The following is a 26,988-nucleotide window of genomic DNA, read 5'->3' as shown; positions in this document are numbered from 1 at the left end:
ATATCCAGAAGTCGCTAGAAGCAAATGTCAACTGAGGAAAGGTAGTGTGCGCAGGTGCTTTTATGCATTAGGTGAGGGGCGTACCCTCACCTGGCATAGGGCATGCGCTCCTGTCTGTCAAAGCCAGACTTGGTGCAAATGGATGCTTCCTCAGAGGTCAGGTGCAGATCCCTTCCCATAGGTGAATCACGAACACGAGATAATGAAAAAGAACATGCATTTTTGTACGACTCAGTTTGTGTATTTATTTTAGGTAAAATACATGGAAATGAGAAAAATCATTTAGGACAGTAATCTTGAATTCAACTACATTTACAACAATTACAAGTAGATTAACCCTTCCAAGTTATCATATTTAGCAGATAATAAAGATAATTTTATTTATAGTTATTAGTTCACAAAAGTATTTTTTCCATTCTTGTTCTTACACTGCATTATCAGTAATGATTTCCTGTTGTGTATCAGGTTTCAGTCCAGAATCAGATCTAGCGGTTGTAGAACTGAGAGGACACCCAGGCCAGACCCCATTTGAGATTAGTAAGCATGAATTTGAGGGCTTTGGTCCACTGCTCCTCCGAGTTAAACTGTGTCTTAATAGAGTAAGAGCCTCCACTGCCACCTGTGTCCTCAATCTTGCCTTTGTCCACATCCATTCTGAACACAAAAGACAAACACAATGTAAGTGCTGGTAAGAGCGTTCTGTATACAGTGTATACAGGGCTTGACATTAACTTGTTTGCTCACCAGCCACTGCTAATGGCTTTCAAAAATGACTAGTCACTGAGCATTTTCACTGCACAAAATTTTGTTTTTTGAAAATCAATCTTTATATGACTAAAGTTGACAGCAGCGGTAAATTAAAAGCTATACCCTTAAATAACATCAATGCAGATGTGAATTACCTTGCAGTGGTTTGGGACCCAAATCTTGAACCCATATCAAATTATGAAAACAAACAATTTTCAGAAGGGAAAGCTAACATTAAAATGCAAGCAATATTACTAAAAGAAGAACTAAAATGCAGCTAGTGGACGTTAGTCCCTGGAGCGCGAGTGTAAGGCTTCATGAATGGCTCTGTCTCTATCAATGCTTGTTTCTTCTCGTGCCTTACTCCACATTTAAAACAAAAATAACTTTTTTTTATAACACCTTACTCATGACATACAGTATGACCATCATACCCAACCCTAACACAACAATTTCCGATCAGAACAAAAGGATACCTGGGGGAAAATTATTACCTATACCCATATGTATATACTCATATAAAAACACATGCATTCATACATACACACATTATTACAATAATAATAAAAGTAGTACAAATGAATAATAATCATTAAATATAGCTGCAAGCAGCAATTATGGGGTCAAGCCCTATAAGGGCACAAAAGGCAATACATGTGGTCGTGTCTGATCATGAGTTTTGAAAATCAGACTTAAAATCATAGGTAAAAGCACTTAAAACACAAGGAAATTGCTTTTATCTTTTGACCACTAGGCGACGTTGTCGTAAAATTAATATGAGGTAAACAAGATGTGCTACTGATGTTGTATACAAAGTTTTGTGTCAATATTCCAAAGTATTGCGAAGATACAGCTATATAACTCTTTGGCATGCTCACCTTCAGATTCATTGAAGAGGTATACGTGAAGAGGTATACGAGGTATACGTGGACTGTTTGATCAATCAAAAACCTTTTAATAACTTTTTGTCAAGAGTGTCTGTAGATGCTGTATACAAATTTTTGTGCAAATCTGACAAGTTTGTAGGAGTTTTTTTGGTCACACTTCAGGATAGGGGTCAATTCTCGCTATTAATAAACCATGTACTTCGACTTTTTCCCCCAAAAAACTCACAAAGAACGTAGCCAGCCGTGACCGCATCACCTTAATCGCCATGTTCTCACACACAGAACATGCCGGATTGACAAATCCTGCCTCTGCATGCTTGAGCCCCATGAGACATGCTCGCAACTGTGAGAAATTTGCTCTTTTAGGTCTGTAGCTCGATGCCGAGACACTTAGGGGAAGTCCGCTATCGAGAGGGAGAAGTCTGTGCTCCAGCAGTCTGGAAGAGTCTAGAAGATCTCGAAGAGATAAAGCGCTTGACATATATGTCACGCAGGTTCCGAAGAACAAAGGATGAGTGAATGGCCGCCACCATTTCCCTTTTATACCCGTATGCACGGGGCGGGGACTGGCGTCCGTGTGCCATTCGCCAAGCCCATTGGCGTTTTAAAATTCCTCTCGGAGATGATAGGTTGTCGAGATCAAACCCCAGTCTGTCTCTCAACACAACGTCAAGAGACCGACGGAAGGGGAACCTGACTTGCTCTTATAGAAATATTATAATGGGTCTTGGTTAGATCTTCCGTCAGCACATTGGTTCAAAACAAACATCAAAATCAACAAAAATGGGTCACTGAACACAACATCAACATCCTGCCATAGCCATCCACGTTCCCTAAGCTGAATCCTATAGAAAATGAGTGGGTTGAACTGAAGAAGAGGGAGCACCAACATTTGAAGCATCTGGATAAATTCTTTATGGAGGAATGGACTCGGATGACTCTCAAACCAGACTGAAAAGAAAACACTCAGAGCTGTTTTTCTTATAAATTGAGGTTGCGGAGTGAATTAAATACAAGGGTGCCAAATCTTTGATCAATCTAAAATAGAAGGGAGTTGTGTATTGCAGCAACAGACCAAAGTGGCCAATGTGCGGTCAAGGCATTTTTCGCCTATGTCCGGTGTAACCTCCCACTTCTATGATTAACTGTTGCTGCCAAGAGATGCGCTGCTGGATAAATGAATAGTTCTGCCATGAAACTCTAGACGGCGCAGTCTTAAAGTCTAAACCTATCCGACATAATAACTACTACATGGTGAAGTGATTGGTTCCTTCTGTATCATCAGCCAATGAGCTTGCTGCTCTACGTTTAAATCTCGGCTAGTGATTGTTGCAGCAGTGCAGCGCGTTTTCAGAACCCTCCTCCTTCCCCAGCTCCACCTGGCAAACTGATGGCACTGCATTTTGATGCACTATACGTTTCATCAGGGCTGCACGATTATGACTAAAATCATCACTGTCGATTATTCACCTTAATATTGTAATTTTGATTATTATTATCGATTCATAGATTTTACATTGACGCTTTGAAATGTTTTGAACTTTCTGTGAATCATCGCATGCCATATTCTTTTTATAAACATCTATAACTAAATTATATAATGTTAATAACATAATTATGGGAGTCATGTTGTTAGTAAAAAATCCTAAATATATGAAATATTTGATCATGTAGTTCGTTTTTGTGTAGAAATTGCAGAAAATGTTTCATCAAGAAGCTTGTTGAGGTCTCACCCTGAGATGTTTTTTAAACGGCATTGAAGGAGTTCATATCTATTTTGACATCTTTTTGGCTGCTTTCCCCCTCATTATTTGGGCTTGCATTTCAAAAACATTTTCAAAATAATCTTTTTGTTTTGTAATAAAAAATATTAGGCTATGTTGGCCCTCAAGCAGCATAACACAAGCACGTGAGAGACCGAGAGTGGTCGGGGAACAGCACGGACAAATCAAAGCTACTAAAACAAGATCAACAGTAAAACAAGTATCTCGAAGAGGCTTAGTTATTAAAGAGTACATAACTTGGGATTTTTAAGGTCCTACTTTTGTTTATGGAGTGTCCAACAACAAGTATGTGTACATAAAAGGTGTAAAAACACTATTATTTCGTAATAATAGCTAGTTATTTTTACCTTACTTCTTGACTGACTCTCAAATGATTCGTTCTTCGATTCATCCGTCTAATCCCCTCCTTTCCGCTAGCCTAGTCTGATGTGATTGGTCAGATGGTCTAGTCTGCTGTGATTGGTCCACGAGCTACAGTGTTTGGGGGAGAAGAGTGAAGTTTTCGCAGTCCTAGCAAAACGTAGGCGGGGACTATATGTAGTGATGTAAATCTGTGTCGGTTCACGAATCGGACTAGGGACGACTCGCTTGCGTGATTCAGATTTTCCAAGCCAATAACTGTGTTATTCATTCACCTTCGGATTTACATCTTGGCAGACTGCTAACTCTCAAACATTTACACTCTGCATGAAATGTCATTTTCATGATCTCGTGTTATGTACTCTTTAAGTTTAAGATTGCTTGCATTTAAGAGTATAATATAGTAAAGCGAATTACTGATTCAATGTTGGATTTGCTGAAGCATTCCTAGACATGTAACTTCTGTAGCTGTATTTCATAGATGGGGATTATGCTAATTGCAAATGAGAGTGCATGCGCACCCTGTTTACGAATTATTGGCATTCATTAACATGCACAACTTTATTTAACGATCAGATCTGATGTTTACAAAGTATTTGTGAATCTGGAGGAGGGTTTTCGAGAAGGTCAGTTTTATGCGCAAATTACTCATATATTTACTCAATCAATAGGGCCGTGGCTAATGGGGTGAAAGGTGGTGACAATCACAGGGGCCCCACAAAATTCAGCAGTTATATTATTAAAGGGCCCTGTTTTCTAAATCATTTTAAACATGTTAAAACTGCTTGAAAGGGATCCTTATCATTGTTGGTCTTCTTTGAAATGATCTAAATCAGCCAGTAATCATGCCTGCTCAGCTAATTTACAGATTTAATTTGCATCAACTACAAATGTTGAAGCACAAGTATCTGCCGTGACCCACACTTCAAGAAGTTTTGCCCCAAAAAGTTGCCGTTTGATACTTTTCAAAATAATGCTTAATGATAATAAGGACTGAAATGAAATAAATCACATTTTAAAAGAAATGATGTATTGTGGACATTCTCACCTATATGGCAGACAGAAGCCTGTGTCACCCTTTTCCACCTCTTCTTTAAACTGCTGGACACAGTCGAGGAAGGCCACCATAGCATGATCGAATTTATTATCCCAGAAAAAGCGCAAACCTCCTGAACAATATAATGGCAACTCCTACAAGAAAATAACATAAATGAGCTATTATTCACCTTATTTTTGGCATAAATGTGGGCGCAGTTTGTGTTAAGACGCCACAGCTAAGGGCAGTCAAGAGTGCAGTTTTGACTGGCTAGTTCATATTTATCATGGAACCCGAAGGTACAAAGCTAATGTGTGCAGTTAGATGCTGCCATAATAGCTGGTACAAGCGCCAAAAATGTCTACAAACAGTTGTTTTTGACCATAATCCACGTACCAGAGCTGAATGTAAAATGCAAGAGCAACCAGCCGTCTCGATTCTCCTGTTATTAGTTGTAAGGACACAGGCAGAGTGAATATTTGCTCCACTTGTGTTAAAAACACAAATTTGTGGTCTAGTTCATGTACAAACACTCAAGCGACCTTCCCACTGCGCAGATACCTGTCAACATTTGGGGACCAAAATCTAGGAGACTTGTTCGCATTCGGGGGGTCCAGGGGTTGCTAGGGCTGTTCCCGGTCTCCCCTCAGAGGTCTTATAGATGTCTATATGGCATCTGACAGCAGACGTCTCTGAGACGCATTGTAGATGCGCAAACTATGTATTGCAGATGTCTTCTAGATATAAATGCAGACGTCAAATAGACGGAAAATATTTAGATGGAAAGATATTTCCCATAACTGTTTTTTATCGTGTTTTGAGTGTGCTCACACGACATTGTTTTCCCCCAGCCCGTGTGGAAATGTAAAATTGAGGATTATTCTAAGATCAGCTGATTCTCTTACTCTCCCCTATATATCTGAACAACAACTATTAATGTGAAATGCATTGCATTTGGTATTTAGGAGGAACACGCAACATTGCATGTGATGGCTCTGTGTTTTGCTCCATTGTCAAAGGTTCGAGTCAGGAGTGAATGCCAGGCCGAAGGTGCGAACTCTTCTTTATTCCTATGATCATGAAATGGTTTGTGTGAGACAAGCTGCGTTTACATGGACACAAGGGATTGAATTGAATCAGATTTTGCAATCTGAATGTAGTGTTTACATGAAAGGTCAATTAAGTGATCTGATTGATGTGCGTGTTTACATGACGAGCTTCAAATTAATTAATATGTTCATTTAGAGATGACAAGCATATGGAAATGTGCACCGCTGTCAGATTTATGGTTTGTGGTTTCTTTAGCAGCAGCTGCTCCGTTCCGTGCGTCATGCGCCCTTACGTCTGTACGAGCCAGCGTCGTCTTTCTACTTGGGTTTTTAATCTGATCAAGTGTTTACATGTCCTATCAAGTGGATTACAAACGGCATAAACCCCCCTTACAATCCCACTGAAATTTCAATCGGCTTGGGCATTTTTAACCTGATTGACGTGTTTATATGGAGCGTTTTCATTCGGATTGGACTTTTAATCGGATTACACTGGTCCATGTAAACGCAGCTACAGTCATGTTGATTGGATTAAATGGACCCCTCAAAAGGCTATAAATTAAACGTATCTTCTAATGTAAGTCAGACTTGATGACTGCTGCACACGAGCGGCACGCTCTGGCTTGAAGCCTTCTCTGCAATAAGACTACTGCTCAAGGAAATCCACGTCTCCTGGTCTTTGCTTGAAAAACGTTTACAGCACCGGCTAATAAAACGGAAGTCTCAGCACAAAAAGGAAGTGTTTACGAAAATAAAGTGAATAGGCTGTTGCTTTTTGTAATGGCCCTAAGTCTCTGACAAGAGTATTAAAGCACAGTAAGTGGTGTGTGGCCATGTTCTGCTTATGGTTCCACAGGGAAATCTAATCGCCCCTTTCCTGCTTTGTGCATTTGTTTACTATTAAAGCCAAAAGTCAATCTACAGTTAATAAAAGGTGTGTTCAACTTCATGCTGTGCTGCACAGGGCAATCAATGTATGACATCAAGCCGTCTGAGAACCATTTGAAAGCATACGGAGCAGTCCACAGTCGAATGGCTCTTGCTGTACTCCGATGTCAGATACACCTGACACACCAAATATACAATTGAACCTGCCAGTCTGATTGATTCTGATTCATGGAACTCCTGAAATTCACATTTATAATATATTTAAAATATAATAAATCATTTCAAATTTAAGACCTTCTTTGCAATCGACCTCTGAGTACTATAAGGTGGATTAATTAAGTGCATCTACCTTGGACTTATCCGTAAGAGACTCCAGATAGGAATGATTTCCATAAGGAACTAGTCGATATCTGCAAAAGAAAGCATTGAACCATACGAGAGGTTTCGTTTTCATTTACAATCGTAAAGATTTGTCATGTTTCTGATGTACTCGTATAAATCTGTTACAAAACGAAAATAATAACACTAATAATAACAACAATTAATAGATAATTATTTTATTAATTGAATAATCAACTATTATTTAACTATGACTGGAATTAAAATGAACAAATATTTTAAATGATTATCTGTTATATTAATTAATATAATCAAATGATATAGTTTTTCCTATCCAACACCTCTGAAAGTGAAGCCCCATCTTGCTTGCGAGGGCATGCAGCAGAAGTACAGTTTGACCCCAGGCAGCATTAATTTCATTCCACTCCACTGGAACACTGGGTAATCGCCCTAGTCTGAAGTTATTTATTGTTCCAAACTGCCCACTGTGCCTGAAAAAAAAACAGAAAAAATCAATGTGTGTATGTCTGTTTGCATTTTTATGGTAAATCCACAGAAATCCTAATGCATTTTTTTTTCAGTTTACCGTTTTGCTTATAAAGCCTTCTTGATAAATATTTGTTCTTTCTTTAACATGTATTTGCTACAATCATTCTTAAATTAGTGTCGACTCAAAATATACTAACCAGATATGAAAGGTGGCATTAAAAACATTAGTCTTCTTGAGTCTATCCAGTTGAATTTGACAGTAACGCATCTGATTATCCACACTCTTAATATCATCATCCAACTCCAGCTGCTGCCGCTTAAACTCACAGTATTCCTTTTGATAGCTAAGACAGAAGAAAAAAAGAAAGGTATCATGAAGACATGTTGTAAAATCAAATTTCTTTTTTGCAAAAGACGAGCTTGATGTGGTAATATACAGATGTGGCCATAAAGAATGTGTTTTTCCCCACAGCATTTTGCTGGAGACAAATCCTGCAAGCGCCTTTCTTAAAATGTAACCTCCTGAGACACGTCGGTCATTTTTGACCGAAAAAACTTACATTTTGAAATGTTAAAAATCGTAGCTTCATCGGAATGAGATGACAATTGAAAACTTTTGTCATATTAGCTCTGCGAACACACAAACAAATTATGGACACGATTTGTATATGTTAAAGGGTCACAAAACAATAGTCATACTTGGCTCCTCCTCAGTCAAAAATGACATAGGAAATGAATGGGAAATATAAAAAAAACTCAAGAGAATCTTTTGGTGGTACAAACTACAAATCAGCCACTGTGCAGAAAAAAAGCACAGCAATCAAAGGGTGACAATCTAAATGATCAATAGTGTAAAATAGTCACCCACGCACACAGACACACACTCAAAAAATTAACTGGTAAGGCAGCAATAGAGCAAATTTTGAGAATATGTTCAATAAATGAAATAAAAATACAAAAGATTCTCTCTCTCTCTCTTACACACACACACATGCATGCGCGCGCGCGCACACACACACACACACACACACACACGTACACGTCACACAGGAACCTAGAAGTTACACCATAACATTACACGTTTTTACTTTTTCACAACCAGAAGGCACTAATCTGCTTTTCAAAGATTGGAGTTTAATGGCCTGTTATCTGTTTTAACCTGAAATAATGCATTAATTGAAAAATTATATTTTCAATGGGGAGAAAAATGGATAATAATTATAGCATAAATATGAATTAGTACCATAAAATTCTCTTAGAATGCTTAGAAAATTTAAAAGGAGTAATCAGTAATTTAATTACATTTCCAGAGTAACTTGCCCAACACTGGATGCTACATACCAAATTGCATGCAAATCGGACAAAAGGTGTTCTAAAAAGTACCCCTTAGGGGCTTGACCTAAAATTAGTAAATACATAACGGCTAAAAGGGTTTAGAAAGTTATGCCAGCTCATAAGCCAGAAAACAAACACAGACTGCTTGGCAACAACAAAAGCAATGACAAGAATTTGATACAATTACAATTATATACAAAAAATCATACGCACCGAATTTCTTCTGTGTCCAGCTGTTGACTGTGGCTGCGTCTCTCAGCTAGCTCTTTGGCCACGGCTTCACGTTGGATTTCAATGCGCTCCAGCTCCTGGATCATGGATTCTTCCTCATGTTTTAGCTGCTGGAGCTCAGTAAGTAGACTGGTTTGCTCCTCTTCTGGCAGCTGAGTCAGCAAGTCTAAACAGTTCCTGACAATTTACAGACAAAGTCACAACCTATTTCTCATAATATAACGGCTACTTATGTAGAATCAACTTATTTATATGGCACTTTACAAAGTTTTGCATTGTCACAAAGAAGCTTTACATACACGTGGCAAGATTTACTGTAGTAAAGTGATCATGAGTGTCGTGTGTGCCACTGTGACTGCCATTTTGTGTTTCTTAATCTTAATCGAATTTGCTGGTAAACCTTCAAAAAGTGAGTAGCAGTAATCAAGCCTAGATGTTATAAAGGCGTGAATAAGTCTTTCGGCATCAGGCATAGATAGAAAGGGCCGCATGCGTGCAATATTCCACAGATGATAAAAAGCTACTTTTGTAATATGTTTAAAATGAGTATTAAAACTCAACTGGTTATCATAAATAACACCAACATTCCACACCTGCTCAGAAGGGGAGATCAAGCTGTCATCCACTGTCACTTTAACTGTATGACATTTATTTACAGCGGCTGGAGCGCCCATCAGTAAAACCTCAGTTTTGGAACGGTTTAATTTAAGAAAGTTCTGTCTCATCCAGGCCTTAAGTTCCAATAAACAAGCAGATAGAGTTTCAAGTGAAAGTGCAACATCAGGTTGAGTACTAATATAAATATGGGTGTCATCTGCATAGCAGTGAAAACCCAGACCATAGTTCCTAATAATTTGTCCAAGAGGCAGCATATTAATACTAAAAAGAATAGAACCCAGTACTGATCCCTGAGGGACACACTGTCTTAGAGGAACAGTCTGAAACCTATTTGAACCAGAATAAACAAATTGAGTACGTTCTAAAAGATATGACTGATACCACTTAAGACATGTACCAGAGAGCCCAATCCACCAATGTAGTCTATCCAGCAGAGTAGTGCGATATATGGTATCAAATGCAGCACTTAAGTCGAACAAAACCAAAATGCCACAAGCCCCAGAGTCAGCCTGCACAAGAAGATCATTCATCACCTTCAGTAGAGTGCTATGTCCAGATCTGAAACCAGATTGAAATGTTTCTAGCAATTTGTTTAAAGAAAGATGACTTTGTAGTTGGCTTACTACCAAACGCTCCAGAACTTTAGCTAAAAATGGCAAGTTTGAAATAGGCCTATAGTTCGACATCTTGTCGTTATCACTCCCCGGTTTTTTAAGGACATGTTTAATTGCTGATGTCATGGCAAGCATTTCTTCAGCACAATAGTGGGAAATGGATCAAGTACGCAAGTAGTCGGATTTATTGCTGACACAAGTTTTGATATCGAATCACAATTAACAACAGTAAAACTAGAGAAATTCGAAACATGGGAATTATGTGGATACAAATCCACCAATTCAGATGAATCATGGGCAACTGCAATAGAGCTGCAATAGAGCTCGTTTTTACGTGAGAAATATGGGGACGACAAATGCTATAACCGCTTATGGTTTCATTAAACTCAAAAATCAGTTACATCATTCTTTATAGAGGGTAACCTACTGCATTAAACAAATCAGTTAACTCAACACAAACTCTTCTTGCCTCAACACAAAAAAATCTAGCCTTTAGATTTAGTAAGAAATATTTTAAGGAGAGCATATAAATAGTCATCCAGTTTCAAACTTCACAATATTTACACAAATCACACGAAATTAAAGAAAAACTAAAACAATAAACAAACGTGCAATGTCCTTTTTAAGGGTTTTATGCTTAAGTTATGCCATTAAAACAGCGACTTCTGCTGATGTCGTTACGTCGCTCCCTTTGCCGAGTGCATTCCAAACGTCTACATAATGGCACGCACATGCCCTGCTCACTCCAAAGTCTAAACTCCAAGGGCTCTGCCCTTCGAAGGGAGTAGGGCATAGGAATGATGACTTCATTTGGAATTTTACCTGTGACGGTTCGGTACGAATACACGTACCGTTACGACCCTAGAATACATGGTTATTTATTGAAACTAACTCTACATGGTCAACATATAGCTATCGCATAAAACAAAGACATACATGAAACATGATCAAGATTATCATTACTATACTGAACAATAAAACACAATAGAATAGGCCAGAACTTTTACTCTTTATTGCACAGACCACAACTGGTCAACAAATAAGTCTAAAAATAAATGATGGTTCTAAAGACGTGTCCCAACTTCACAACTGCTAGACATACTGTACTTTTTTTCGTAGTTTCGTACAAAGTAAACAGTTTAATAACAAGTGCTCTTAATGTTTCGACTGCCAGTATGATAGCGGAATGTTAGTTCGTGCATACTTTACATTGCATTTTAGGAGGCGAAATATTTAAATACTCACAGTTAGAAACGTATGGACAAGGTCTCAGCTACTAATTTTGTGGCGGCATGTGACGATGTGTCGTGCTTCATTAGATTTGAATTACTTGCCACTGACGTAAAGTTCCTTATTCTGTTCACCAGAGACGACACAGGGTTGGTGATCACTGATGATCATTTACAGTACATGTTCCCAGTAGTGGTGAAAAACGATGTGATTGTTTGGGTGTCACTGACATGAATAAACACAGTGCATGAAACGGTGCCAAGTCCCTATCAGAAGAAGCATGTAGGTTTTACAATTTCTTGTCTTTAACTTTCTAGCAATAGGAGTGTTCTTGTGGTACATACGCAGATCGCCCCACACAGTGCTGAATGAAGTCTAATACACCAATTCGCAAAAAGTTACAGAGGGAAGGGAAGAGTTCAGATGTCAGTGTCAATGTAAATATAATATGCGACTCTACAGTACAACTGGCAAATAACATATCCCACTCACAGAACATGAAAGAAAAACGATAGTTGTTGAACATTTTGAGTCATACTTGTAATTTTGGCATTCGTTCTCTGTAATGTTGAGTTGTGTGTCCAAATGGTCCAAGAGTGTGTCTGTACACTCCTCACACAGAGGGTGATCAACATCCGTCTGACCGGACATGATGTCAAACAGGTCACTCGTCACCTAAGGACAAACACACAGATCATTCATTCTGATCAGAGTCACTATAAAATAAAATAAAACATTTTTATGGAATATTGAATGACAATGCACATTTAAAATAGAAATGAAATCTGGGTTTTTCCTGCATGGAATTTTTTGGCAGGCACCAAAGTGAATTTTAGCCCCGCCAAAACTTTATTTGACGATCGAAAATGATTTTCTGAGTGATGTAGACGACAGTCGAGCTTGTGATTACACTTTCTTTTTCTCTCAAAACTTATGTGTGCTCTCGCTGAACTTTGATGACATATGCCGATCGGTCTTTTTTTCCTCCCTTGCACATATTAATCAAAAGCATATAAAACAAAAGTTCGGAAGAACAATATTCAGATATTTTTCCCAGCATTACCAGTGGGTGTGAATTGTGCTCAAACACATGCAGCTGACACATGAAGCTGACATAAACCAGATGTTTTGCCACTCAGTCCGATTGCGGGGTGTGTGTTAAGCAACATCAGTGCACAGCCTCTATTAAAATTACCCAATAAATGATGCCTTTTATATATTAAAGGTGCAGTTTGTAAAATCGCTGCACGATCAAAACAACAACAATGGCGTAGCTTGATGACGCTGTGAAGGAGCGTGGAATGATGAGATCTGTTGTCTTCAACTCCACCGCTGATGGCCATCAATCAGACGGGAAATCATGTTAGCGGATGAGGTAAAGTTTTATAAATGTTGCGTATAATTGTGGTCCATAGATAAGTGACTGCTCGAAACAAGCTAGTGGCTTGCTAGACACTACTTCCGCATTTGTCCACGACACTGTTGTCATGCGGTTTCTACGTCACACAGGGGAAGGCGGATATGGCGATATTGACTAGGCGACTGCACAGCCCCGTGTCACTGTTTAGAATGGCCATTTTCTCACGATATACAAGTAGTTGGACACATTTGAGATATTGTTAGTACTCAGCTGAACAAAATATATAACACTAGCTTAGTGGTTTTGGGATATTTTACTGCAAAATTGTTACAAACTGCACCTTTAAGCTAACTGATATTTTAAAAGTTATTGTGGGTTTCATGATAACAGAATAGTGTGTACGGAACGGAAATCAATAACTGTGTTTATGACGTATCTAAACGCCCATCAGAGATGTGTTTTCGTCTGTATATGTGAGGTGCTAGAAACAGCAGTGAAAGAAGTCTTTACTTTCGCAGATTTGACACTGGGCTATCGTTAGTCGCTCTCGCCAGCGACAGTGTTGCCAGATCTTCATAGAAAAAATCCCCAAACAAAGACAAGCCCTAAATAAACCATAAAAATACAAATAATTCATATTTTATAAGACCCTAAAATCACTTATATCCGCAACTGACCATTTTTACACCTAAAAAACAAACAAAAAAAACACCTGAAGTAAACCTAAAGTTACAAAAAATAACAGATACCAAACGGTTTACATTCTTACAGCTGCGAGACGCCAGAACGTTGCTATGGTTACTACTGTGTCAATCATCACAAATGTGGACACATGGAACTATCAGGGCATTCACTCCCGCATTTAAATGAGGTTACCACTCCCAGAAGTTTGCAGTTTATACGCGTTTGTTTTATTCTGTTGTTTTTCATGATTATAAACAGGAAAGCTACGTTATCCTCCAAGCTGTTCCTATGGCTGCTATCATGACGGGGAAATGTTGTGTAACCGTAGAGTAGGAATGACAACTAGCTTAGCAAAAAAAAAAACCTAGGCAACTTTCAATGTCCTGATTTATGATCATGTATGTGTCTTTAAGGTTGTCAAATGACAAAAAGTGGGGAATTGAAGTGGAAATTGTTATTCTTATTCAATTATCTTTTAGCAAAGCTAGTTACATGCATATACATAGATAAGTGTCTTTTAACTTTGACAATAATATCCTTTTTCCAAGGAAGTGATTCATGGCTGAAATGTGCCTGCGACTTAAAGGCTAACAAATATTTTTAGAAATGTGTCAATATAGTTTCCTGCCAGACAGTGGAGTAGCACCTCTAGAAAAAGAGATTTTAGGTATCTGTAGACAAGATCAACGTATTGGGAAGACAAAGAAAAAGCCATGAAATGATGATGAGTGATTGGACGTTGAGAGTTACAGTAAGGGAACAAAGAGAGGCTCTCCACTCGCTTCAGACTGATAACTGTCATTCTGTTTTGAGTTGATCCTGATGGCAAGTATTAATAAAAAAACTTCAAAGACAAGACATGACGTCATTCCTCAGAAAAATTCCACGATATAAGTTATTATTTTAGAAGTTTTAAGAAAAATAGCCATATCTACAGTAAATCTTTGGACCAACTGGATAGTATTGTGACAAAACTGTGCATGATAAAAACTTATGACATACACCAAGTTTTGTATCAATGCACAAAAATTAGCAGAAGATACAGCCTTAAATCGATTTTGGTGTGCTGGCCACTACATTCCTTGACGCGCTATACGAGAACACAATGGCATAACAGAAACCTTTAAATAACTTTTTATCAGGAGTGTGAAGAAATGCAACATACCAGTTGTGTGGAAACCTGCAACTTTTGTGCAAATTGGACAAATGGTCTAGTTTGAAAAAAGCAGGTCTTACAAAAACATTTAAATGGCAGAAAAATGTAATAGCGAAAACAAGATAGACTGATCACATTTTAAACGTTATGAGAAAACATGTAAGTGAAACTTTGAACTGGGGGTGGTGCTATGGCAACATATCCGAAGGGCCGTGCAAGGTCATAGATTTGATCCAAGGGATTGCACATGCTCAGAGACAAATGTATAGTATAATGCAATGCAAGTCACGTTGGATAAAAGTGTCTGCCAAATGCATTAATGTAAATATCACTTTTGCACCCGCAAATAATGTTGAAAAATGTTTGAAATTTCAACAAATCACCATTATTGTGAAAATGCTGTATTGGTTACTATAAATGTTTTAAATAAGTTGTACCTTAACATGCAACATAAAATATAGATTTACACATTTACTGAGTGCTACAGTGTGATGAGTAGATAAGAGCGTGCGCTGTCTTCTCCTGACCCCGACCCTTGTTTCGGCCACTGCCCCTCAAAATGGCTGCGCACAGCCCTGCACATCAGTCCTCTATCTGTGTGCCAAATTGCAGAACTTTTTACCATACGGCTTAACCCTTAACAATAGGAAAGAACACTTAATGGACAGGGATACAATGGTTACAATGTGAAGTTGTACTTTTAGTCTTCGGCTCAAGTTCTCCATAGTTCCTCCATCTGAAGCTTCTCCAATTAGAGTGAAACTGTTTGTGCTTTCAGTCGACATCAACCTACAGCACAAAAAAACTGCATATAAATTGTACTATATTACAACTGAATCATCACTTTATACAATTGTGCTCAAAATTATTCATACTCTAGTTAAATATGATATGACCAGAGAAGGCTGTGAAAATCATGTGATCTTTTTTCTATTAGTGCATCATTAACCCTTTCAAAACCGCATTTCAGCAAACGGTATTCATTTTACCGTAACACTTCAACAATTTGTGCTATCAAGAAAATTCGAATTGCTCCTAAAAGCATACAAATTGAGCTTTTTGAACATGTATGCATGTGTATGTACGCATTACGGTAATCACTTGCGTTTCATCAGCCATTTGCTGCAGTTTTCGTGGAGAGCGGAAGAGGGCAGATATGAACAGGGAGTTACGGAGTGCGACAGATCAGAGAGTTTTTGAGCAAGTAAAGTAATAAAATAGACAAACAAAACATGACGAAGAGGAAATACACAACATTAGAGGTGATTGGGATGATTTTTGACCATGAAACTGACCCGGAGTCTGCATATTCAGACATCGAAGCGGAATATGCTGTGGGTGTCGATCCAGACGTGATGGATAATGAAATTTTGTCTCATGAGAAATGTCTGTAAAATAGGCTTAGCCTTAGTTTTTCAAAATACCATTTTCACACACAGTATCTTAGTATGTGGTGTGTGCGTATGCCTTCAAACATGTTTTGGGTGAAGTATCCCTTTAAGAGAACTAAATTGGAGATGTTTTGCATAGCGTGGAAGGACAGTATTATAACATACAGGAAAGCCCTAAAAAGAAAAGCCGTCTACATCCACCTACGTTTCCTCACAAATGGAAGAAAACCAGCACAAACCTAGTTTTTTTTAACAATACAACTGTGCAACCAGAGGAGGAGCAATTGCACCCATTTTCTACTGTAGATCACGATGAACTGTCTAAAATCGTTATATCATCTAAATCAACAAAATGCATGCTAGAACCTATACCTACAAATCTATTACCAGAAATTAAAGATCCTCTTTTTAGCATTATCAACTCATCGCTGACAGCAAAATAACCCAACCTTCCACTCCAAACCCGCAGCAACAGTCAAAAAGCCATAGACTTGGCAAAAGAGACCGGCTCGCACCGTTCTAATATGTATAGTGGCACATAGAAACAAATGCTAATGCGGCATCTAGTTATTTATATCTATGTGTATCATCCGTGACATATCTTGTTCAACTTATATAAGTTTAGTGACAGTGCCACCTAGTAATTATACTGTGTTCAAAATGCTTTTACCTATGTTTGTAAATCTGTTTATTTTTTTAAAACTCTTCATCAGAAATGTTCACATATACTTCCATTTGTGCCCTTGTAGGGCTTGACCCCGTAGTCACTGCTTGCAGCTATGTTTTTATAATGAGATTCCACCCATTTAAAATTCTTATTATTTAATGAAAGGTTAGATTTTTGTATATTTTTTAAATAAAAGATCAAAAGGCTTAATGATGCAGATTTATTTTCGCAGCCAACTTTGGTCATATCTACCTAGGGTATGAATAACTTTGAGCATACAGTATCCCACAGAAGTGAGTACACCGCTCACATTTTTGTAATATTTTATATTTTTATTTGACAACACTGAAGAAATGACACTTTGCTACAATGTAAAGTATTGAGTGTACAGCTTGTATAACAGTGTAAATTTGCTGTCCCTTCAAAATAACTCAACACATTAATGCCATTAATGTCTAAACCGCTGGCAACAAAAGTGAGTACACCCCTAAGTGAGAATGTCCAAATTGGGCCCAATTAGCCATTTTCCCTCCCCGGTGTCATGTGATTCGTTAGTGTTAAAAGGTCTCAGGTGTGAATGGGGAGCAGTTGTGTTAAATTTGGTGTTATCGCTCTCACTCTCTCATACTGGTCAGTGGATGTTCATCATGGCACCTCATGGCAAAGAACTCTGAGGATCTGAAAAAAAGAATTGTTGCTCTACATAAAGATGGCCTAGGCTATAAGAAGATTGCCAAGACCCTGAAACTGAGCTGCAGCACGGTGGCCAAGACCATACAGCGGTTTAACAGGACAGGTTCCCCTCAGAACAGGCCTCGCCATGGTCGACCTAAGAGGTTGAGTGCACGTGCTCAGCGTCGTATCCAGAGGTTGTCTTTGGGAAATAGACATATGAGTGCTGCCAGCATTGCTGCAGAGGTTGAAGGGGTGGGGGGTCAGCCTGTCAGTGCTCAGACCATACGCCGCACACTCCATCAAATTGATCTGCATGGCTGTCGTCCCAGAAGGAAGCCTCTTCTAAAGATGATGCACAAGAAAGCCCGCAAACAGTTTGCTGAAGACAAGCAGACTAAGGACATGGATTACTGAACCATGTCCTGTGGTCTGATGAGATCCAGATAAACTCATTTGGTTCAGATGGTGTCAAGCCTGTGTGGCGGCAACCAGGTGAAGAATACAAAGACAAGTGTGTCTTGCCTACAGTCAAACATGGTGGTGGGAGTGTCATGGTCTGGGGCTGCATGAGTGCTGACGGCACTGGGGAGCTACAGTTCATTGAGGGAACCATGAATGCCAACATGTACTGTGACATACTGAAGCAGAGCACGATCCCCTCCCTTCAGAGACTGGGCCGCAGCGCAGTATTCCAACATGATAACGACCCCAAAAGAAGCTGAGGGTAAAGGTGATGGACTGGCCAAGCATGTCTCCAGACCTAACAGAAGGTGGAGAAGCGCAAGGTCTCTAAAATAAACCAGCTCTGTGGTGTCGTCATGGAGGAGTGGAAGAGGACTCCAGTGGCAACCTGTGAAGCTCTGGTGAACTCCATGCCCAAGAGGGTTAAGGCAGTTGTAGTGCCCGAGACCGATCAGACACGCAATAACTAGTTATAATTCTTAAATATAACAACAACACCCCTCACCCAACCAGCAAGCTAGTCGCCAGGGGGTCTACCCCCAATCTGCAACTAACACCCAGGCGCAGGACCAGATCTCTGGTGACGATAGCAACCCACCCAAACCATCAAGATAAGAGTTATTTTACGACCGAATGGAATGTAGGGAGATGAACTCTCTTTACTCACTTTGGGGACAGATATACAATCCTAAATACATCTATATGGAAATGTACATACTGTATATTCATTTATAACCTTTCCATGTATTGATGTTCTTGTTGTTATGTCTGTCTTAAACATTAATCCAAAGTAGTTTGAATGAATGTGTGTATAACTACTAGAATTATTAGATTTGTAGTAACTAATTTAACCAAGATGATATGTAGATCATGTTTGGTGTCTATGAGCTGCATTTATGATTTCCTTAATTAGGGGCCAAGCCCCAAAGGGCAACAACCCTAACCTCTATTGTTCTTGTCAGTATTATTATTATTCTTCCGTTTAACCATTGGTAGTCTATGGTAGCCCTATGAACCGTACGTAGGAAAATGTACTCGTAGAGGTGGTACTCATTAGTCACGTGACCAAGTATGGGGTCTCTAGCACTCACTCTATAGCACCACCAACAGATCAAAAATGCACTTTTCAAACGGCTGTAACTTTTGAACCCATTGATGTACAAAAATTGTACTCGGCACATGTTATGCACTCGTCACGCTCATCACATTCCATGCCTTACACTAAAACTCCGCCCATTACAGTAGCGGCCATCTTGAAAAGTACAGTATTGCATTTTTTCGCTACTAGTCCTAGAAATTGTGACAGATTGTCACGAAAATCGGCTGAGACGATCTTTGGACTGAGACGAATAGAAGAGATGCACAGTAATTGAGATTTTCGCAATTGCTCAAAAGTTACGACGCTGCAAACTTTTCAAAGTTGACCCAAAAATGTATTGGAGGCTGTAACTCGGCCAATGTTCGATTCATCGATACGACACTTGGTACGTGTTAACTACACCTCGGAATGGGGGTCATTGCCAAAATGGGGAACAGCGCCACCTATGGGTCGCGAGATTTGAAAAATGTATAATGTGCCTCTAACTTTTGAAATGTTTGTCAGAAAATCGTGATCTCGGTGTCTACGGATTTCTCGAATCGTGCCGGATCGGGTGAGTACGATTATGTCGATTGAACGATCGGCTTGTCCGCCATTCTGAAATTTGGCATAAATCGCGATATATTTTGAACCGTGTGATATATCACCACAAAATTTGACACGCGTCACCAACTTGTAGTCCCAAACGTACCCTTGAAGTTTCAAGACAGTGCCATCTAGCATTCGTGAGATATTACTCTTTTATATTTTTTATTACCCTTGAACGCTGCTGGGTGAAGCTGAGTGGCGCACCTGATAAATTCGCAAGTCTCGGGTGCAATTGGTCGCTGGTTCGAACCTCGTGTTGCGCATTTATACATTTCAATTTGCAAGTATGTGCACAAAAAGTGCAAGTATGTCAACAAACGAAATGTAATGTCATTTTAGTAATGAAATAAAATAAAATAAAGTGCGATGTATGTAGTGCAACCTGAAGTGTTTTATAAACCATGTAAATATATACAAACAGAAACAAGGTGAGTACAAAATTACATTCTTTGATTGTCACTTCTGATATCTGTCATCAATACGTTCATGAGATATTACTCAATTTGGACATTTTCACTTAGGGGTGTACTCACTTTTGTTGCCAGCGGTTCAATGGCTGTGTTTTGAGTTATTTTGAGGGGACAGCAAATTTACTCCGTTAAACAAGCTGTACAATCACTACTTTACATTGTAGCAAAGTGTCATTTCTTCAGTGTTGTCACATGAAAAGATATAATAAAATATTTACATGTGAGGGGTGTACTCACTTCTGTGAGATATTGTATATTTTACAATATTTGTTTGTCATTACAAGGGTCATGGCAGTGATTTCGTATTAATACGGATACAACTAAAATGATGTACGTTACACAGTTTAATAACTTTGCGCATGCAGGGGATCCTACCTTGTAGATGCAATATATTTCCGGGCAACGGCATCCTGTTTGCTCTCCAAAAAAGTGTCCTGAAAGAATAAATATGTTAAACCAACATCTGCAAGCTATTAATTGTCATTTAACAGTTTGAGTTATTTGATTTCATTAACTTCATTCGGAGCATTTTCGCATACAAGTTTCAGAACTACAAACATGAATATTGTTTAGTCTTTTTTTTATAATTGTTTTTTTTGCTGTTTTTACAGTTTTACTCATTCATAATGTACCCGGCATCTTGCTAAACAAGAGTAACTATGATGACTCCCGACTCATCTCTACTTTGTGGATGGAGTTTAGCTGGCTGTTCAATTGAAAATGCACAAGAGTACGCAACGAGAACAGCACAATATGACATCCACACAAAATTTGGTAAACATTATTGAATTAGTGTCCTGAACGTACTTGTGAAGTTTCAACTAGCGTTCAGAAGTTATAACGATTTTTACAAAAGCGCTTGGAACTTTTGAATGCTTTTCTGAAATTTCTTTTCTCATGGTCATTGATGTCTTATTTGACATTTTCCAAATTTTCAAAGCATTTGAAAAACTTCATACTTTATTTTTTATAATGTGATTTAAGAGCAATGTGGACGACAGCCGCGCCTTTGATGACTGCAGTAAAGAGCGAATGGAGAGCCCGTGCACTCGTGTTCGACTACATTCTGTGTTGCTCAGACCGTAAGGCATATGATGCGAGTAGCTGCGGAAGCATTGTATGCTTTAAAACACTCTAGCGTAAGTTTGATATCATATGCCGATATAGGTCTGTGCAGCGGCGAATGAAGCTGGTTTCTGAATTGCCCCTCTCGCGCGCACATCAATCAAAAGCAACTTACACGATGACAAAAAGTCACAAGACCGATCTGTGTTTCACGTGGAGCATCCGGTGAATATTTGACCTGAATTAACCCCGGATGAATTGTGATCAATAACAGGTCTCCTCTTCTCTGACAAGGGTTCCAATCGTACAATTGACATAAACGAACAAAACAAATCCTATCCAGCGATGAGGTGCTTTCTATGTTAACTGGTGTTTTCCATGTTAACTTCAATCTTTTGCGATGTCTTAACAGTCTGAATCCATCAAATCAGTTACTCAAAACACCTCAGAACGCAGGTGTTCTTAGGCCATTTAGCAAGAGTGGTTAGTAAGATTTAGTCTAAATAATTGACAGTATTTTCAGTTTATTTATATGACAATGTGTAGTAAATTACCAATAAAATAATTTAGTTTAGACAGGAGAGAGGTGAAACCAGAACAAATCATAAGCTGTTGTTAGCTGGCTGCTAATTTAAATGTATGTGGTGAAAACTTTAGCTACTGCCCAAACCCGCCTACTCATGTGGGAAAAAGAAAAGTTTTGTCAGACAGGAGAGAAGATGGATCGCCTCATTATAAAACGAACATAACACAGAGAAAAGTAACTGAGGTGGTTGTTTGTTTATGTCTTTTAGACTTCGCTTCATGAAAGACGAGGTTTAGCAGTGCAAAAAGCTTATAAGAGCACGTTCAGCGACAAGAAAACGCTTGTAAGATATTACAAATAAATCATTTGAAATAAAGTTTCAGTGTACACCTCCTTTGTGCTTTTTTTGCAAACACTAAACAAATAATGTGCTTTTTTATAACAGTATTTCCTTTACATAGTAGCATTAACAATTTGAACTTAAAATAATTCTGCGCATTTGTGTCGGTGTCCGTCTGCTATGTAACTATGCAATGTATTAGTTACAAAACAATACTCCAGTACAAATTTCTGAAATCAATAATGGCCCACTTTGTGTTTCGTTTCGCCCATGGTAATATGTAATTTTTTGTTTATGTCATTCCTGTTTAGTTACGATGACTTGTGCAAGCTGGCATTTAACTCCTGTTATTGCAAAAAAATACCCATTAGCAATCACATTTAGAGATGTTTTTGTATGCTTAAGCTTTCTTGAGTAAACTATATTTATCATGCTTTATTTTTCTCAGTAAATCACACATCAAAATTTGGATTTATTGTTCTTACTGTTAGTATGATTTTTTTGTCTTTCATTCTTCATTCGTTTAAGTGTGTTAATTGGTTTATTTATTTATTTTAATTTCTTATAGTTATGTTTTTTCTACTTCTAAATATTATGACACGGTTCCCTCGCCAAGGTTTGCTTAGGGCCCCAAGACTTCTAGGACCGGCACTGTCTACCTTTGTTTAGATCAGGTCTTCTAAAAATATTTGAATAATCTGACTGTAATTAGCAATAAAATGAGCTCTTTATTTCCATGTTTTGTCTGAATGCCAGGGTATGGCGCCTGCCATGTGCAAATGCCGCCCCTTGGCTGAAGTGCATCAATGGTATACTCACCTCCGGCACACTGCTGCCTTCATAGCTGCCGGACTGTTTACTGGCAGCTACAGGTACTAATGGAGCTGCATGTGAAAAAAAAGACAAGTCAAACTCAACCTACTTCCTAATGAATTAACTTAAGATCTCTCCGAGTGTCTCTCAATCAGCTCTCTTGTTCAGTAGTCAGGGCACTGACCAGTCTTTCGTTTTAAAGGCTTCTCATTTAAAGAATTCTGCCAGTGAAACGTTAATTCCCTTAAAATTCCCACAATGCAACACAAAAACCAGGGAGCTTTGATGCTCCCTATGTTCCCTGCCTAGAAATCAGTGTTTTCCCTACCATTAGGCAACCCCGCCCCCCCTTGAAGGTCAAGTAAATTTTATTTCAAAAATTGTGCACATCTACAGGTAAGCACACTCCCACCAGCGGACAGAAGGCGCTTGTCGGAAAATATCAGGTCAACCACCTGAAAAGCAGAATAAACATATTTGTGTTTTTAAGCGCCCCCTGTGGGTATCAGAATATAAAATAAATGGCCTGATAAAACATTTGATTTTAACTTTTTAAATACATATTCGACTGTGCTCAATTGATTAAATATTTATTTTAAAAAAGTATTGTCCGGACATCTGCCGCAAAGAAAATATAGAGACCGCACACCCCCCTTTGAAGTTGTCTAACCGAAAACGCATAAGCAAACTCAATAAACATCATGAAACGCAATCGAATTTTGGCAGAATACTGGGTTCTGCCTGACGCTTCACAACACCTTAGTGATTACATCACCGCTAAATAAGTCATCAGTGTCCCAATGTGTAATGATCCAGGGTCCTTACCAGTGCCCAAACCCATGTGCACAACAGACTGACAGCGCACTTACACTATGCGAATGGAACCATACCAGATTATGTAACACCTATGGTCTGGGTCCTTAGAATAGTGCCAGCACTAGCTCTTAACCGTGCCCTGGTCCGCTTGCAGAGGGGGTCTCAGGTGTTTGGGTTTAGGGGCTAGACGCATAGTGTGAGCGGAACTGGCGGCATGACGTGATTTATGCGAATGTTTACATTTCTCCCTCAACTAAAGTTGTCACCATAAAAAAGCCTTCTCAAGGTTGCATGTCAGAATGCATGACACACCCTTGCACCACCCCTTTAACATACATAGTCAAATACATATGTAACATAATATTCTTGGCTTAATATTTAAATGGTCTTTTTTACTGACACATCAGTTCATTATAAATAATTACCTGTCAGTTTCAGTACAACAATAGTGCTAATTCATGTTTTTTTTCGGATAGCAAGCAGTAGGATAGCTTATAAAGCTTAATAGACATGTAAAAGCAGCACTCTGCATTATCTGCATTAAAGGCAACTCAGCATTTTATTAACTAATTTTTTTATAATGCTGATTGTTATTTAAGTCTTTATAATTTTGTACATTTTTTCCTAAATTAATTAGAATTTCATTTGTACTTGAAAAAACACATGTCCCCCTCCCTATGTTTAACTCTTTTGTGTGGTGTATAAACATTTCATTTATTTTTTGAATTAAGTTAACCAATTAAACACAAGTAGAGGGCCTAATAAATGCAATAAAGCTCTTCTGATTCTCTGATTCTGATAAATGCATATAAATGCAAACCAAAATCATTATTTATTTATACAAATAATTAAGAAATTATATCTGTCCTTTGATTTTGTGTCATTGGTGTTACTGGTGACACAAACTATTATTTTGAAAGAATAAAAATGTGCAAGTACTTACAAGGTCAAAGGTCAACAAAGAAGACGCTCAAGGATCAAGATTCAAGTTGCCCATTATTATTGGTAACAATGTTATCATGCCGGTGAATACTAATCATCAGATTTTAAGCATGACAACTGATTTAAATCTTTCTACTTTTTGAAGTCAGCAAGTCACTGTCAGTATCTGATGATGTAGTTTTCTCTAGCCCATGTCCTGAAGCACAATTTAAGCCGGCATGTACAGAGTACAGACCACCGCCACGGTTTTGTCTGTTGTTTTCATTAAAAATATTGTGTATGACTTTTAAGCGCTGCTTGGTTTGTAACTTGACTTCTGTTATGCATATAATAATTGTAGAGTATAATGTATAGTTTTAAAATACGTTCTGTCCAAAGGTTTAATATTAATTCAATTATACAAAAAATGTGTTGTTTAAATTAAAACGGATGTGTTGAAATTTATTCCCACAAAAATCTTTAAATCCCCCCAATGCTACTCATGTAATGGGAAATTCTCTCCCAGTATGAAAAACGAAATTCAGGCCCAGTCTCGGGCATGATAGGGTACGGTCCAGTACAATGCGAGTATGCCCTGATTCACGGCCTAGGGAGCTGATTGAGACACGGGGTCTGGTAAGAGAGATGTGTGTGATTTATGTGGTTATAGTCATACCCGTGAGCTCGTGGATGGTCACTCTGTCTAAAACGTTAAAGGATGTGTCAAGCTTCAGGGGCTGACTGCAGCGCTGACATACAAAACTCACCTGCATGGTGGTGCTAGAGGACTTCAAACCCTCCATTATGCTGTAGGAAACATAATACAAAACGACAGTTAAAAGTGAAGTGTTTATTGACATCTTACTACGGTAAAACCATGGTTCTAAAAATGGACTGTGGTAGTATTATGGTATTTTTTTGACGTAGCTACATTCTAAAAATGTAAATATCCAGTATTGTGATAACTTGTAAAACGATAAACTGGGGTTAAATTTAGAGACATGACAGACTGACTTGAACAACCTATCTGTATCACATTTTTATTAGATTTTGCATTATTAACCACTCAAGACCAGATCTTGTTTGTGCGTGGGACCTGAAACGATACGACTCAAATAAATAGGTAACGTTTATTTTGAGACCATTGTTTCCGATTGAAAATATTAACGTTGTCATTAATTCGCTCGTTTTAAAAAAAGTATTTTGTTTTCTCTCGTCACGTCGCTCGCAGCAAGCAAGGCGATGCTTTTATTTTAATATAACAAACACTTATCTTCTGCATTGTCACAACCAAGCACAAGAAATGAATGCCGTTAAAGTTGTGTGGCTAAGACTCTAACTAACACAAACATTACGCAAAAAAAAATAAACCGTAATGTCATAACTATTATCAAGATAATTGTGGTAGTACCAGCATACCTTTTAGCAACCGACCCCCTAACAAAATCAGCTGATTTCCAGTTTTCTCTTCTAACAGGAAGTGACGTATGACGAAAATGCCTTAGATATCAATGACTAGATGCCTCATTCAAGCTTTCCATGCATCTAGACGCGTCCGCCATCTTGGAAAGGTCACTGACGTCACTCACAGTTTGCCAGAAGGCCACAACACTGCGCAGCATGGCTGTCCATTTTAATTCCAGAAAAATTGGCTACTCTTTCGTTGTTGTCATGTGTTAGTGTACGAAATATAATGTTTGAGTTTACACAACAACAAATATGTTCTCATAATCATACACAGTAAGCTTGCACCCGAGTGTTAACGGACCGGCTCGGCAGGGTTGCCAGATCTGTGAAATAAAATCCTTCATCACGAGCCTAACGTCCCTAGTCCAAATAATAGAACTTAACATTCATAAATAAAATAATCTTAAGATTGACAGCTATATAACAAAATCCTTCCACTCCTAACCTGTGGTTAAAACAAACCAGAGCAACAGTTACAAAGTAAGCCAATTACACTGGAAAACAGCAGACATGGCAACACAGACAGGCTCGCACCGTTCCAATGTGGTGGACGAATAGACTAGAAACAGATGCTAATGCGGCATCTAGTTATTTATATCTATGGAAAATACAATTTTTCTTCCTCTTTTAGTTTTATGGCGTTTACAGTCATACGTTAAGGTGCATACCGCCACCTACTATATTGGAGCGTGTAATATAATGGCTTCATTATGTTATTGTATTATTAAAATGGTGTATAATAAAATTATTGCATTAGTAACTTTCCTATTTAAAATACTATTCTTCTTGGTTTTCTTTTGAGGGGGAATCACACTTAACAGTGCGTTGCTGCCATCTACTGATAACGTCAACACTAACCATTTTCTCATCAATATCCATCA

The 26,988-nt window shown here is 38.4% G+C and overlaps 1 protein-coding gene across 2 annotated transcripts; it reads right to left on the bottom strand.

Moving 5' to 3' along the window:
• Positions 1–230: 230 nt before the first annotated feature.
• On the bottom strand, positions 231–26,157 carry becn1 (beclin 1, autophagy related). Of its 2 annotated transcripts, none has more exons than XM_057359393.1 (12): positions 26,060–26,157; positions 25,317–25,447; positions 22,910–22,974; positions 20,535–20,593; positions 15,506–15,596; positions 12,146–12,282; positions 9,128–9,322; positions 7,777–7,923; positions 7,432–7,581; positions 7,101–7,161; positions 4,827–4,969; positions 231–654 (listed from the first exon to the last, which is right to left on the bottom strand). In XM_057359393.1, exons 2-12 carry the CDS (start codon positions 25,441–25,443, stop codon positions 486–488), a joined length of 1,344 nt encoding a protein of 447 aa, XP_057215376.1. In that variant the 5' UTR covers positions 25,444–25,447; positions 26,060–26,157; the 3' UTR covers positions 231–485. The 2 variants fall into 2 exon arrangements, with proteins under 2 accessions (XP_057215376.1, XP_057215377.1); XM_057359394.1 differs by having other exon boundaries at positions 25,408–25,447; positions 26,060–26,131.
• Positions 26,158–26,988: the final 831 nt, after the last annotated feature.

The sequence above is a fragment of the Triplophysa rosa genome, linkage group LG18, assembly GCF_024868665.1.
Source record: "Triplophysa rosa linkage group LG18, Trosa_1v2, whole genome shotgun sequence".
NCBI classification, from domain to species: domain Eukaryota; kingdom Metazoa; phylum Chordata; class Actinopteri; order Cypriniformes; family Nemacheilidae; genus Triplophysa; species Triplophysa rosa.
The sequence above is the reverse complement of the archived record's forward strand: the minus strand, read 5'-3'. Positions and strand labels throughout refer to the sequence as shown.

Coding starts and splice junctions, on each gene's coding strand:
- becn1 (XM_057359393.1), bottom strand. CDS start 25,443: ATGGAGGGTTTGAAGTCCTCTAGCACCACCATGCAGGTGAGTTTTGTA. Junction 9,323..12,145: donor AACGAATGCCAAAATTACAA/GTATGACTCAAA, acceptor GTAAATTGTCAG/GAACTGTTTAGACTTGCTGA. Junction 655..4,826: donor GGCTTCTGTCTGCCATATAG/GTGAGAATGTCC, acceptor TTTTGTGTTCAG/AATGGATGTGGACAAAGGCA.